The sequence below is a fragment of the Leuresthes tenuis genome, unplaced genomic scaffold, assembly GCF_036924035.1.
Source record: "Leuresthes tenuis unplaced genomic scaffold, fLeuTen1.0.hap1 SCAF_11, whole genome shotgun sequence".
NCBI lineage: Eukaryota > Metazoa > Chordata > Actinopteri > Atheriniformes > Atherinopsidae > Leuresthes > Leuresthes tenuis.
The window spans coordinates 20,081,303-20,096,793 of NW_027325365.1; the positions used below are offsets into that span (position 1 = coordinate 20,081,303).

Here is a 15,491-nt window from a genome sequence, read left to right on the forward strand (position 1 = left end):
CTTTCATTTAGTTTGTTCTTTAACAACACGTTGTTATCTGTGATGTAATCCTCAACTGAGACTTATGAGAGTAGTATTAACTGATAACTCAGCGATTGTTAAATGGATCCTGATTCATTTCTCATTTGTTTCTGAATGAACTACACTGTCACTAATCCGTAGCTACATTATAATACTCGATATGGAGTTACTCATTACTTAATGATTGCACAGACACAGATAAATAGATGCTTTGCATGTGAATCACTCAACCGCTATTCTGTGAACAAGACAAAGTACAAAGTACTGAAGGACAAAAATGATCTTCCTCAGCACATTTAAAAAAAACATCTTACTTCCTGCTCATTTACCAGAACTAATATTTAGATTGACAAATGTTGACAGGCATCACTGACTGGCCTAGTTCTCAAACTTTGCTTCAGTGTTATCACAGCTATTGATAGGAAAACACCCAATTCATCAAATCGGGGCATGTCTGCCTCTGTTTCCTTTCTGGCTAACCATGGAAGATAAGGCCTTTAAGAAACTGCAGATAAAGATGATCTTCTTGGTAATCTTCTTTACATGCATGATAATATGTATAATTTCATGACTACACATGCTATGCTTTATTGGATACAAATCAGGTGTCGAGACAATGAAAGTATGAAGATTAAAGATTCACTCTACAGCCTTTAGTCAGGATGAAAGATACTGAGTCATGCTTGTTCTCTGTGGGGTGCTGGACAGTGATACTGTGTGCTTCCTGTAAGTCACCTCCTGTTTCTCATCTTCTCCTCTGCCCCACTCCCCGTGCAGAAAGTCTCCCTGCATAAATCACAGTAGTTACACATACAGTAAATGTACATGTGGGTAGAAAATAAATTCCAAGAGTACAGTCATCACAGGTACATAAAACTGGTTTGTATGTGTTATACCCAATGTCTTTGCCATTTTCTTCACATTTTGGACACTTTCGACTCCTGTAGCTGACATTGTTTCAATTGATCTGTTTCCCCCATCCCCCCTTAGCTTTGCTGGCGTGTCTCTCCCCCTCTTACTGGAATGGACTCCTGACAGGACAGAAATAGAGCAGCCGGGTTTTCACATAAGTACCAATGAGCAGCTGCTAAAATCAAACTTCAGCTCCACCTCAAAATGCACAAACTCGAAGTTTACCATGTAATACATATATTGAATTTTGCAGCTCGAAATATTTCACGTCCTTTAAGCGTCGACGCGATTAGTTTGACTTTTAGAACAAGAAATGCCATAATGGAGGTTACTGACGCTGAGTTCCCCAGATGAGGACGTGCGCAAAACACCCCATATATGCACCATCCTTTTGTTACTCATGCAAGTAGTACGTATTTGTAGTTATTTCTTTCACTTATGACGCTACTCTCCTACACGGGCCCCATCTCCCTTTCACACACAAGCACACACACTTTTGAGAAATTGCGTGGCAGAGCGCTGCAGTCGCTGCGTCAGAGGACACGTAACAAGGCGGCCTGAATCTGACCAGGGGGGAGACAGACCGACCGGTTTGCTGTAGGAGACAACACGAACACCGTCACCCAGCACCGACACTTTCTGCACCAACAAGGTAAGCCTGGGGGGATTCTTCTATCCGAGCTGCCGCATTTAACGCGCTGTCTTCAAAGTGTGAATACTGCCACAGAAATCCACAGAAGTTTGATGATAACGTCATCACGAGCAAGGGATCTGATGCAGAGAGGCAGACGGCCCCCGGCAAACAGATGGAGTTTAATACAAGTGACTAAGTTGATTTTAAAAAGACATAGTACTGATTTTGATCTGATACGTTTAAAACTAATGTCCTTGTTGGTTTCAGAGAAAAGTTTGATTCAGAAAAAAAACTGAACAGTTAGAATCAAGGTCTCTGCAGTGTGGGGTGTGGCTCTTTATATATAGATGCCCACTCACTCACAGACCAAGATTGTGACACTAACATAAACTGCATTCTATTTTTGGAGCAAACAGTGCAGCACTTACAACCAGGGGGGAGCTTTTTGTTTCTTTTCTCTGTAGAAAAATTAAGTGGGACTAAGGTTTACACATGTCAAGAATACTCTTTTGATTAATATGATTGGACTTATTAGAATTTAGCTGTTTTATTTCTAAATCTAGAATTAAAGTCAAAGAAAGCTTGTAACGAGGCCTTCACATGTTTAACATGCCTGAATGGCTGCCTTATATGTTTGTATGGCCAAGTGGAAAATCTGACCAGGTAGTTTCTCTGCAGGCTGATTTACTGTAAATCCCATCCACCGGTAAGTCATGTAGCTGAACTTAAGTGTGGGTCTTGCACAAAATGGTCTCTCGGGTCCGTTTTTGGTCTTTGGCTGCTTGGCTCATGATTATAGGATCTCGTAAACAGTTTTAATTGTCTGACAGGCAGCATGCTGAACAGGCCAACTAACTGAATTTTCTCAGGAATGAAGGGATCATCCTGGTGTTTATTTGCTGCACAATCTCTTGCACATTGAAGGGGAATGACACCCTCAGCAGAGAGGGGATGTTTTGCAATACCGCCACCAAGTCAGCATTTCTCTTTCTCTCTTTAGGCCTGAAACTATTGATTTCTGGGTAGTGTTGACGCAGAAGACCAAATACAAATATGGTAAGTGGACAAGTCCTCTCTCATATTGCATTACGTAAGTATAACCTGGGTTATACTAGTGGTTATATTTCTACATAATGGAGAATAGATCTTGTGTCTGTTTAACATAGAGAGATTTCTGTGCCATTGAATGAAGTGTGGATAGAATGGGTCATCTGCTGCCACCTGGCAGCATGTGGCCCCTCCACATCATAAAGCCAGCAGTGTAGGGTGTCACTTCTACCTGTGTCTGCACATCTGATGGACACACCTGACAGCATTTTTCCAAAGTCAGTAACTTTAGAATTATTTAAGGTTGTAGCAGGCATCCAGCTTTCTTGTCTAGGGAACATGTCTGAGCCCTGGAACACACATAAACTCCTGTATGTGTTCTGCAAAGCTGTGGCCATGGCAACAAACAAACAATCCTCAATTAAAGACGGAAGGAAGTAGCTGAAATTAAGTTAATAATTTGAAGTCCACTTTAATGCTCAACATAACCATGAGTGTGTGATTCGTTTAGTCAAAAGTTTGTTACTGGGGTCTTGCATTTGTGTCCCTGTTGCTATGCTATGCATACATGTAATGCAGCTGTCGTGCAGAGTGATGGTTGCTGTAGTGTGGCAGAGGCTCAGGGCATGTGCAGAGGCAGAGAGGAGAGCACATTCTGGCTTAGAGCCTTATTGCAGTAGTAATCTCCATGACTGCAGCAGCTGTGTGAGTTATGAATAAATTTGGCCACATTTTTCAATTTCCCACTATAAATGGGTTCATATAATTGAAATATTATTGGCCCAAAATGAAGGACCCAGAGTAATTTTTTAATGCAGTGAGTGGGAGCAGAGCTATGTGTATGGTTTTTGCTCTATGACATTATTTCACTGTATATGAGCTATTGTATGTCAGACCCTTTTAAAGACAGGTGGTCTGTGTGCAACCTGACTCCTGCTCTGTGCACATGTGCACACCCTTTCCCAACGCTATCCACATGAATGGGCCACACACACACACACACACACACAGCAGGTTTTTAGTAGAATGTGTGAGACAGGTGCAAGTGGTCAACTGCTGTTACATCAGACTTGGCTGCTCCTCCTGTCCCACTGTCCAGCCACTCCTCCTTCCATTGCTCAACCCGTGAATAGAAAGGTGGGTCTAGCTAAAGCACTGTCAGAAAGTGGGGAATATGGCATAAAGTGGTAGTGCAGAAAAATAAATAAACTGGTAGTGCAGAAAAAGAAAAAAACTTTTCTAACATGCTGTCTCTCAGTTGGGAAGGTTTACATGTAGTTTCCATCTTGCTTTTATGAATGACCTGAGATGATAAACAAGCAGCCCGTGGTTGCAGTGGGCAAGATCTTTTGAAAGATCAAACATGACATTTGAGTCTTAGGGGAGTTACAGTTTTTCTGGTTAATGTAACAAAGTTGTTTGAACCTGCAGAAATGTTATATTATTGCATTATTGTGATGGATTACAGTGGTAGAGTGGTGGCTGCCAGAAGACCTTGTTGTTGTTGTCAAGAAGAAACTAGTCTTCTTAGCCCTAACCCTGGCTGCCAGCAGTTGAATTACATGTTCTGTACAAGTGGATAAGTGGCTGCTGAGTAGTAGTTCTGGAAAGGCCACAGACGCTACCTTAATCTTTTCAATGGTGGTTGTTAAATATTATCTTTTCACAATGAGGACATGACAACATTGATTAGAGTACAAAAACCTGAAATTATGTTGAAATAACATGTGTAATGTCCTTAAAAGTGCAGCCAATTATTTAAAAGTTGTCTGTCATGTTGATTACAGGAACAAAATCCCTGCCAGCTAAAGTTAGGTAATAATTCAAAGCTGTAAAGAAAGCGGTTCTCATTTCCGCTAACAACCTTTTGGGTTATTATATTTGCAGCTGCATGAGTAGACTCTTATTACATTTTGTTTTTATGAGCTGACAAACGTCAGGGTTTGACACTTAGGCTATGACATGCAAGCTGCAACTAGAAGCATGAGATCATTCTTCCTCATGTACATTTTGACATATCTTACACCACAGAAGAAAGTTTTAATTGCAGTAAGCAGTTGCTTGGCCAGCAGTGGAGCAATATAAGGTAAATCTATATATTCTACCATCACTCTTTTGCCCGGCCATCTGTGTACAGCTCACTGATATTGAGATATCAGCTGCCTCCTCTGTCCTTGCATGAATACTGTCTGTGTGTTAACAGACTTACTCTCTTGGAATTTATAAACATGTCTGTCTCCTTTTCAGATTAGACTTTTTAGTGTCATACTGACCAGACTCCCCGACGCTACAGAAGACAGTCTTCGATCTGGCCATTACATGTCCCTAATTTGACTCCTAATGTCTAAGTTAAACCTTTTCGTGCTTTGAAAAATACACTACAGTTTGCATTTACTGATTATCTAGCACGGAAACTCCCGAAAGTATGGTGAGGCTGATGGGAATGCTGAGTTGTCTTGTCAGGTTTTTAGTAGACAAACTAAAGTTGTGACCTTTGGGACCATGGATCGTAATCATTTAGAAACAGAGCCACGCTGCTAGCGTGCTAAAAAGAACCCTGTGTATTTAAGCTGTGTCAGGAATAATCAGGAATTAAAAGACTGTTTTTCCCCTAAAACTGTTTTTTTTGTAACTTATTCTTGCTTGTACATTTGTTACTGTATCACATTTAGACTGAAGAAATTAAGCTTGCCTCACCACAGCAGCCACAACTCAGCTAGCCGCTGCCAGTGCTAACATGGCACACATCTGCATTCAAGACCCATGCACCATAAACATCTCAAACATCAAGGGCACACGCACACACAAGGATGTCAACATAGAAGACTGCGAGATAATGTTACTATGTAATTAAAGTGTGAAAATTTGCTCATGTATGTATTTTATCAGGACTCTGAACATCCTCAATGCTACAGCACAGTTAAATGTTCAAAAAATATATTTTGTATGAAATTTCGTTCACAATTTATTCTTCTTTTAGGTGTTCAGAGGCACAATATCAGCTGATCCAGACTTTGATCCCAGCACTGATGCTGAGGCCCTTTACAATGCTATGAAAGGCATGGGTGAGTGCCTCACTTCTCTGTGGCTCTTGGCAATGGAGGCGTAAAGGTCATCTTTTATCCTTAGCTTACTTGAGGGGCAGAGTATCCCCCCAGCAAACAGTGGTGATAGTGATGCTGCCATAGTTCAGTCTTCGATGTGTGACTCAGACGTCAATAACAGTTAAAAATGTTGCTTTTTGTTCCTCAGGTAGCGACAAAGAGGCCATCTTGGACCTGGTGACCTCTCGAAGCAATGCCCAAAGGCAGGAAATCATTACAGCATATAAATGCAGTTACGGAAAGGTACACAAATGCATTTTTAAGACATAGTTTCTATTATATGTCACGCAGTAACTTACTTTGACCCCGGAATGTTTTTGTGAATTTACAACATGATGCTGTCTTATCAGGACCTGATTGAAGATCTCAAATATGAGCTCACTGGAAAATTTGAGCGCCTCATTGTCAGTCTGATGAGAACCCCAGCCTACCATGATGCCAAGGAAATTCATGATGCAGTCAAAGTAAGACACTTTCCTCCAACACTGATTTGTTTTCCCTTTAGTCACATTCATTGAAGCTGGAGTTGCATCAGATTAAACCTCGTACTACTCTTTTAAGGGTGCCGGAACAAATGAGAGATGTTTGATTGAAGTCATGGCGTCCAGAAACAACAGACAGATTCATGACATGGTTGCAGCTTACAAGGATGGTAAGGCTTGTCAAAGAAAATGGCATATTAAACTGGACAGATTATGTGTTAGCATTTGGCAGCATTTTACAATGATGTCTGTGTCTCCAGCCTATGACAGAGACATAGAGGAGGATATAATCACAGATACTTCAGGTCACTTTAAGAAGATGCTGGTTGTTCTACTTCAGGTCAGTTTTCCGAGGAGTTGATGTTATCAGCAGCGAAGCATCCAGTCACCCACACAGTGATTGCTTCTGCTACAGTGCCTTTAAACACAGATTGAGTGTGTTGTTTTGATTTGATGCTTCCAGGGGACCAGAGATGAGTCGGGAGTGGTGGATGCAGACCTGGTGGAGCAGGACGCACAGGTGACAATTTGAACTTTAATGATGAATTGATGAATTGGAAGCTGCATGTCTGGACTTTTTAACTTCATTCAATCTGCACTGAATAGATTATTGAATATTTTGTATGTAGTATGACTTCTTTAACCTGTTGAAATAGTTCATGTTAAAAGTAACAGCTGCTGACAGTGTAGAGTGGTGTCGTTCAGTGCATTTGTCTAATGTTGAACAGGTAAAAAAAAAAAAAACTATCAAAATGTCTGCAGTTTTATTGGGGAAGTACATTTCAGGCTACAGGGAAGCTACAGAGTGGCTTTGACAGATCATATCTATATAGCTAGTGATACAAGGATACTCCTCATATGCAGATTAAACCTCTGACTGCTCTTTTCACTTGTTTATTCAGTGACCCATATAAATAAGTTTGTCAACCAAACTCATATAGATTCACATAAACTGTAAAAACAGTTTTTTTTTAATATTTAGACAATGGGAGCAAATGAATACTAGTCTTCGTGTGTAAATCAGAAAACACAATGCGTGCCAGCTTATCACATTCACTTCAGCATATAATTATCATCAGGTTAATGATTAAAGAAAGTAATAGTTTCTCGCAGTTGAATACAGGAAAGTTTTTGCATTATTGGATGCAGCTCGTAATGATAAAAGTCCCATGTTATAACATGGTATAACAGTCACAGGAGTCATTTTACGTTAATTGATTTCAATACATTTTCCTATTCATACTTTAAATACTCTAAGTAGCATTTAAATGCAGATCTTATGATAAAGATCTTTTACAATGTGGTGTTAGTACTTTTACTCATATGAAGTTTCCTCCGCCCCAAAGTGTGTCCAATTCATTCTTAAACTTTGCTACAGGCAGCCTTTTGTTTTTTATTCCTTATGTTATCCATATTTTCTCACCTCTGTGTAGGACCTGTATGACGCTGGAGAGGCACAGTGGGGAACCGATGAGGCCAAGTTCATCATGATCCTGGGAAACCGCAGTGTGACCCACCTCCACATGGGTAAGCACAGCTCACAGGGAGATCAGTATCAGATCATAACAGTGAGGCATCTCAGGCATCCCCACGGCGACGTCACATCTCAGCTGTTAATGATACCTTCAAAGCAGTCATTAATGCGGAACTGCGAAAAATCCTTCTAAACAGTAACACTTTTCTGCTAATGTCCGTTTGGATAGTCTCCTGTTCATAAATTGACTTATTTAATGCGTGCCACAGATGGCAATAAGATGACAAAAAAAAATTGACTTCTGTGAAAGTTACAAGAAGCTGCCGAGTTCAGATGGAAACCACCTTAGCATAATGATTCTCAGAAATATCAGAGAAACTGAAAATTTGTCAGGATTTAACGCCATGTTGTCTTCTGGTATTTTAGTTTTTGATGCATATGAGAAGATCGCAGAGATGTCCATTGAGGACAGCATTAAGAATGAGCTGTCTGGAGACTTTGAGAGGCTGATGCTGGCTGTCGGTAAGAAACACACCAAAAGTACCAATCTACATCCACATGGGATCTGTGAAGTTGTTCATTCACACTGTATTACTTTCTGGTGTCTTCTTGCAGTCCAGTGCATAAGGAGTGTTCCTATGTTCTTTGCCAGGCGCCTTTACAAGTCAATGAAGGTAAACACCAGTAGTCATGCTATCTGCAGACCTCGTCAGCGCAAACACTGTGGCTAATATTTTTGTTATTATGGCAGATTGCGGTGCAATTGTTTAAGATTATTCAAGATTGTTGCCTTTCCAGGGTCTCGGTACAGCTGACAACACTTTGATCCGGATCATGATTTCTCGCTCTGAAATTGACATGTTGGACATTCGAGAGTGTTTCCGTCTCATGTATGAGAAGTCGCTTTATAATATGATAAAGGTTTGGAAAAAAGCTGTCATGCTTTACACACCACCAGGATCTAAGTGCATTACAACTATGAATGATATGAATTACAATATGATATTTGTGTATTTTATGTGTATTTCAGGATGATACATCAGGAGATTACAAGAGGACTCTGCTTAATCTGTGTGGAGGAGATGATGAGTAAGTTAGAGTGAGGCTGCAGACAGTAGTAACAACCAGTCGGGGGCGACAGAGCGCCACCTCTCAGCAGTATGTGTTTCCTGAGGTCATAGAACTTCAGCTTCATCACTTTGTTGTTGTGATAGGTGAAGCTTGTTTTCATGATAGTGTCGCAGAGGCTAAAACTAGTTGATGAAGCTGATATCTCAGTATTGCGTCACATTAGCAAACTAATGTAGGGGGCTTTAAAACTCATTCCTCCTCCTAGAAGTGTACCCATGCTTGAGGTTTTATGCTTTGCTGAGTGTGCTGTGTTGTGTCAAACTGATCATTACAGCTTAGCTGGAGAGTTCTTCCCTGAAGCTGCTCAGATAGCCTACAAGATGTGGGAATTAAGTTCCATGACCAGAGTGCAGGTTTGGGTCTCATCCGCTCCCGCTTTAGATGTGTCATTGCATGTTTGGCTTGGCAGTGCCTTGGAACTCAGTTACCTGCTTGGCCCCACAATGATGTGCTACTGGCAGTGCAACAAGCTCGCACTGATAACGTTTCCATGTCTGCACAGTGAGGGCTTTGTTAACTTTGGATACGATCAGAATGCTGTTCACCGAAATACAAATCGTTTTTGTTGTAATGCTCTCTCCAAACCTCCATTTTTGGAGCGTTGTAACATGGAGGATGAATGTCAGAAAGGTCTCAGCATTGTTGTTAACAAAAGACTTTCTCACTAACGCTTCATAAAACTGAGCACTTTCCCAGCCTACCAACCTATTCATTGTTGTTGGTGTCATGAATTCTAACTTCATGAGGTCACCCGCCCCCTCAAATGTCAACAGATAATTATCATAAAGCTTAGTGTGCTGTTTCAGTTCAATCAGTTAAATAATCTTTGAACAATCAACTGTTATGTGGAAAATTTCCATTTTGCATGCTCTGCACATTTCTGCTCTAAGCTTACAAATATGGTGTTTTTGATTGAACAATAATTGTGTGCGCATAAACAGTTGTTTAACTTTACCTGTTAACGTTTAATGTTTGGATGTGAGTGTAAGTGCTGGTTGTCATTCCTTTATAACTGTTATTTCCACCACCTCAGCTAAGGCCTACGGTCCGCCCTGCGTCTAATTTTGACCCTGCTGCCGATGCACAAGCACTAAGGAAAGCTATGAAGGGATTCGGTATGCAATCCTCTGAACTACATTGACACTGACCGCGCTTTAGCAAGTTTACAAATGTATTTTTACAATTTTTTCTTCCTCTTTCTTGACCATAGGAACAGATGAAGATGCAATCATTGACATTGTTGCTCAAAGAACCAACTCCCAGAGGCAAGAGATCAGACAGGCCTTCAAATCCCTGCTGGGGAGGGTGAGGGAAGCGAATGCTAGAAGATGAATGAGCAAATATACGAGTTGGAATATATTTCGTAGCTTTGTTTGCTAATTTGATATGTAACCTCCACTGGATGTATTTTGAAATCTTACAAGTTATAAAGAACTTTGTAGGTCAACGTCCTAATACCTGACTATGTTTGATCACCTGCCAGGATCTGATGAAGGACCTGAAGTCTGAACTGTCAAAGAACTTAGAGAGGCTGATCATTGGCCTTATGCTGACTCCTGCTGAGTTTGATGCCAAAATTATGAGAAAGGCAATGGAGGTAATGTACCTGTAGATGACATCTAATGATTTAGACTCTAATATCTATAAGTAACAAGAGAAAAACCTGTACTACAAAGAAAGTGTGTCACACAGTGCAGAGGTAGTGTCTTCTAACACTTAAAACCACATTCTGCTCATGCTTGATAGCACGTGAAAAAGGATAACCAAAGTCATTTCGATACACCAGTCTGTGTGCCATTCAGTCCTGTAAGAGCTCCAAAATACATTGAAAGAGAGGCTGAACAGTATGATATGACATCTCAATTTTTTTTTCCAAGCCTGAACTGAAGTATGAAACAGAGCTGGTGTGTGAATGCCATCACATTTTCTCAGGAAATATTTGATAATCAAATTGCTCTATTTTTAGTGTTTTCCCCTTTGCTGCACACAGAGATCATTCTTAACTCTGAACAGACAATTGTTAGGTGGAAAATGTTTGACAACTGTATGTCCCCACTTTCTTTGTTTTTAAGCAGATGATTTGATAATAATTTGAAGGAAACTTCAAAAAGACTATAGTTATAAAGACTCAACTGAACTGGGACGGCGATCACCATTAGCCATCAAATTATTATTGTCAGAACTTATGTGCAAGACTGGGTAACGTGTAATCCTCATTCCAAGTGTGTGCTGTTGGTTTCTTTCAGCTGAATAAATTACTTTCATGCTGCTTCTTTGAATCTCCCCCTTTTTGTGTGTAAATCTCTTTATTTTAACAGGGGGCTGGGACAGATGAACATGCTCTGATCGAGATCCTGGTCACCAGGAGCAACGAGGAAATACTAGCCATGAACGCTGCTTATGAGGATGGTGAGTTTTTTACCCAAAAATTAGGATTTGAAATCACTTTCTTTTCCTGGAGACCTTTTCCAGCACATCCTGTATCCTGTCCTTTTACAGCCTATAAAAAGTCTATGGAGGAAGCCATTCAGTCGGAGACATCAGGCCACTTCTGTCGCATCCTTGTTTCTCTCGTGCAGGTAACCATCATCATCTTCGTGAGAACTTAGACTGTGTTTAATTTCCACGCCCACTCACTGGTTACACTTTGGTGTGTGTTCTCAGCTGCAGCTGACTCGAACAGACACAAATATCTTTTTAATCACCTCCACATTTTACTCTCAGAATGTCTTGACACAACTTTTTAATAGAAGCCCACATGTCTGTGGTTTAAGCACTGATATTCAATAGCTCAGAGTTGTGCATCTCAGGATTCACATTCAACTTTCTTTGCCACGGTCAGGGTGCTAGAGAGGAAGGCCCTGCAGATGTGGAAAGAGCCAATGCTGATGCTCAGGTGATTTTGTGTACAACATAGTATTGACATCAGTAGTGTAAGATTTAAATGTGCTAAAAACACAAAATGGAAGCGTGGAATTAAGTGTTTTTTCCTGTTGTTCTTCTCTAACGTTTCAGGAACTTGCTGACGCTTGCAACGCAGAATCTGACGACATGGAGATGAAATTTATGAGTATCCTTTGCACCAGGAGCTTCCCCCATCTGAGGCGAGGTAAAAGTCAAAACATGCCCATCCCAATGATCATTAAAGTATAAATCTATGTGACTCTCTAGCTGATGTCCACAACATCAGTCAAATAGATTTGACTCAGCTGCCAGTAAATGTTCCCTGTTTTGTACTTCTCACAGTGTTCCAGGAGTTTGTCAGATGCACCAACAAGGACATTGAACAGATTATCAAGAAGGAAATGTCAGGAGATGTGAAAAATGCCTTTTATGCAATAGGTACTGGTTCCTTTGTGTTTAAGCTTTATACCTTTTGACCTTTCTTAGTTGATTCTGCTGACAGCATCTGTTTGCCGGCTCCCTCTCAGACCTTTCTTTCTCTCTCTTTCCTTTTCAGTTCGCAGTGTGAAAAACCAGCCCTGTTACTTTGCAGACCGTTTGTACAAAGCAATGAAGGTACTGACTGACTCATAGTGCTTTCTGTATCATATTGTAGCATATGTTTGAGGCACCGTATACCAAACAAATCGAGTGAAGGTGTTAGGCGCTTTCATACCAGCTACTGTTACAAAGTCAGACTGAACAAATTAAGCTGATTTCCTCTGCAGGGTCTTGGTACAGACGACAGAGCGCTGATCCGCATCATGGTGTCCCGTAGCGAGGTCGACCTTTTCAACATTCGTAAAGAGTTCAAGGAAACGCACGATGTGTCCCTCCATGAATTTATCCAGGTAGAGACTATGATTGTAAGTCAGAGTCTCTGCTTATTAACACTCTTGTTTGGCTTGTTTTGCTCTCATCTGACCTGCATGTCTGTGGATTTTTTGTCTCATGTCTCTTTTTTTTTTTTTCACGCCCTGTGTGAGCGTGCCTTTGCACATCCTTCATCTGCTGTGGTGGGGTGGTGGGGTACGGTAATCTACAGCTTCCTGCGGTGAACTACGGGTCTGTGGCTACTGCACATCTGTTTAGGAATTTCCCTAACCTAACTTCCTCATTATATCTGCTGTGTGATTGGCTGAGACAGGAAGTTCCTGAAAGCAGTTCTATAATAACTTACAGATTAAATCACCGTGACACCAATACAGACTAGCAAGCAGGATGCCCTGGATTTGTTGCAACAAAATGTTTAAATAAAATTTCAGAGTTAGACCGTGCATTTAAAGGAATACTTTTAGGTCGTTTTATTTGTAAAACAGGTACCGAGTTGCACACTGGATCATACGCCAAGTTTGTGTGTTTATCTAATAAACTGACAATTGAAATCAATATACAGACAAGTAGCCTATTGGTAAATAGAAAAAAAGAAAATGTAAAGGAATAACCATAGTAAGTATTTATTTACATAGCACCACTTCTGCAATAAAATGCTGCTGAAAGTGCTTTACATAAAGAACAAAAACACAATAGCTACCACCGCCAAGTGCTTCACACGAAAAGACATAAAATGAACACCAACTCATCTACGAGCAGGTTCAGTGTAAATCTCCAAGACTCTAAAGCTTCCAGTGGAAGATTTAGGGAGAAATCCGTGGGGAAGTCCGGAAATCAGGAGAGGAGTACAGAGTTAGAGGTTCTTCACCAAAGCCATATCACGACGTGAGTGGCAAAGTTTGGAATTTGAAACGATATCGGCTGTGTGAGCTCAACAAGAAGTTTCCAGGCTATCATAATGTGAACAGTTGTAGGTCTATGCATAAATATTATGTAAGCTGTGTCCGTTCAGTGCTACATGCATCCACGTACAGCTGCCACGAGCAAAGACCCTCAACCTGCAGTTAACGGATTATCATTATCACGATCCATCGGTAATGCTGCTCTTCATTCTTTATCCTAACTCTGTTTTCTAAATGCTGGCTAAAGCTGATGTCTTGTTTATCAAGGATATTATTGTTTGTTTTTAATTTTCAAAAAAATAATTAGAATTGTTTTTCTAAATGAGGTCAGATAAAAGGGAGAGTCCTTAGGCGACCAGTCACATTAAGGAAGGAACAAAGGGCAACATTAGGTAGAGGCACATTTATTGCCCCGTGTGAATATTTACTCTACATGCGTAAAAGAGCAAGTAAATAAGCTTAATTCCCAAAATGAGAACCTATTCCTCTTTTTTCCCATTGTTCGACATGTTACATAATCATATTCATAACTACAAAATAGAAATCATTATCTACAAGTGTCAACTGATATGAAGGGTATTTCCACTCTCTGCAGCTTCTTTGTTAAGTTTTAGTGCTTTTGTTCTATGGTTTTGCTGTTGTGTAAGCTGGATGTAAAGCCTGCTTTCCTGTCTCAGCTTGATGATGACCAAATGTCAGCAGACATTAACAGTATTTTCCGTAAATTTCCAACTCATGCTGTGTGTGTTTTCCATCCACATTCAGGGGGATACCTCAGGAGACTACCGTAAAACCCTGCTGATACTCTGTGGAGGAGAAGATTAAACCTGCTACGCCTCCTCTTCAGCTTTGTTCACAAACTTCAGCGACCACGATACAAACAAGCCTGTTCACAGAGTCAAAACAGTGGCGGTTAATGTCAGTATGTGTTGCCAGTGTCCCTAAATGCTGCCACTCTCCAGCCAAGCCAAGTGACCCACTGTATGATGCCCTGCAAGCCAGTTTTCTGCTCTCACACCTACTCACCTTGTGATGACGTCTGTCTTTTTTATAGTGTCAAATGTGACGTGAAGATGTGTGTCCAAGTGACTCCACACATACAGCGTAGCCTAGTGGGCGCTCGTGCAGTGCCTTCAGCTTGGTGCCCTCCCATTGAGTACTGTAAATTTTTACAGTATCAAATAAACCTGAATTAAACGAATATGATGACAAAAAAATTCTGTTTTCTCTTTCCTCTTACATTTTGATAATGTAGAATAAGATCAACAAACCCCATGTTTTTTTTTTATACTGAGAAATGTTTTTATTCTTTGCGTTATATCTTGAGGGTGCATTGTATTTGGCAGGGTAGTGCAGTGTTTACATGTATCGATGCTGGCAGTAGCACTGGTGTGAGCAAAAATGAACTACCAGGAAACTCCCACTCTAAACCTCTTCTGCTTAAAGTACTCAAAAATACTCAAAGGTTATTGCTGCACACACATTATAGCCTACATGAATACAGGCTGATAATAACAGAGTAATAACGTATTCAAGCTAACACTGGGTAGCAGCTAAAAGTAGCCAATAAATGTAGCTCTGCCTCTTTGGTTTGTCATATATATCAACCTTGCAGTGGTACTGCATGACTGAGCAGAATCAGCACACCAACACGTAAGTGAGCAAACAAAATCTGCCCTTTTATGCATTTACACACAACTTGACTTCATGCTTCTCATTTGCACTTGTGCGCTTGGCAGTGCCAGAGGAAAGTGCAGTTGAGCTGTCTCTGCTCTTTTTAGTCTCAGTTGGTTGCGTATGTGTGAGTGCAGCTGTTGTGAGGCCATTTCGAGTTTGAAAGAGGAAAGAAGAAAAAAGACGTATGTGGTGAGGAAATCCCCTGCAGTGCGCCAAAATCCAAGGCAACAAATAGAAGTCTGCAGCAGTCAGTCACTTTGGTTTTAATGGCACACCCAACCTGAAATTGTTCTATTTGATGATAATTACAAGAGATTACGAGATAACTTT

At 40.6% G+C, this 15,491-nt stretch overlaps 1 protein-coding gene across 3 annotated transcripts; it reads left to right on the forward strand.

Moving 5' to 3' along the window:
* Positions 1-1,477: 1,477 nt before the first annotated feature.
* On the forward strand, positions 1,478-14,685 carry anxa6 (annexin A6). Of its 3 annotated transcripts, none has more exons than XM_072396005.1 (25): positions 1,479-1,585; positions 2,568-2,623; positions 5,595-5,679; positions 5,867-5,961; positions 6,069-6,182; positions 6,280-6,370; positions 6,461-6,540; positions 6,664-6,720; positions 7,634-7,727; positions 8,101-8,196; positions 8,290-8,348; positions 8,473-8,595; positions 8,705-8,763; positions 9,080-9,158; positions 9,839-9,920; positions 10,016-10,110; positions 10,289-10,402; positions 11,124-11,214; positions 11,305-11,384; positions 11,648-11,701; positions 11,821-11,914; positions 12,052-12,147; positions 12,266-12,324; positions 12,477-12,614; positions 14,250-14,685. In XM_072396005.1, exons 2-25 carry the CDS (start codon positions 2,621-2,623, stop codon positions 14,307-14,309), a joined length of 1,998 nt encoding a protein of 665 aa, XP_072252106.1. In that variant the 5' UTR covers positions 1,479-1,585; positions 2,568-2,620; the 3' UTR covers positions 14,310-14,685. The 3 variants fall into 3 exon arrangements, with proteins under 3 accessions (XP_072252108.1, XP_072252106.1, XP_072252107.1); XM_072396006.1 differs by having other exon boundaries at positions 12,477-12,599; XM_072396007.1 differs by lacking the exons at positions 12,052-12,147; positions 12,266-12,324; positions 12,477-12,614; positions 14,250-14,685 and having other exon boundaries at positions 1,478-1,585; positions 11,596-11,701; positions 11,821-11,866.
* Positions 14,686-15,491: the final 806 nt, after the last annotated feature.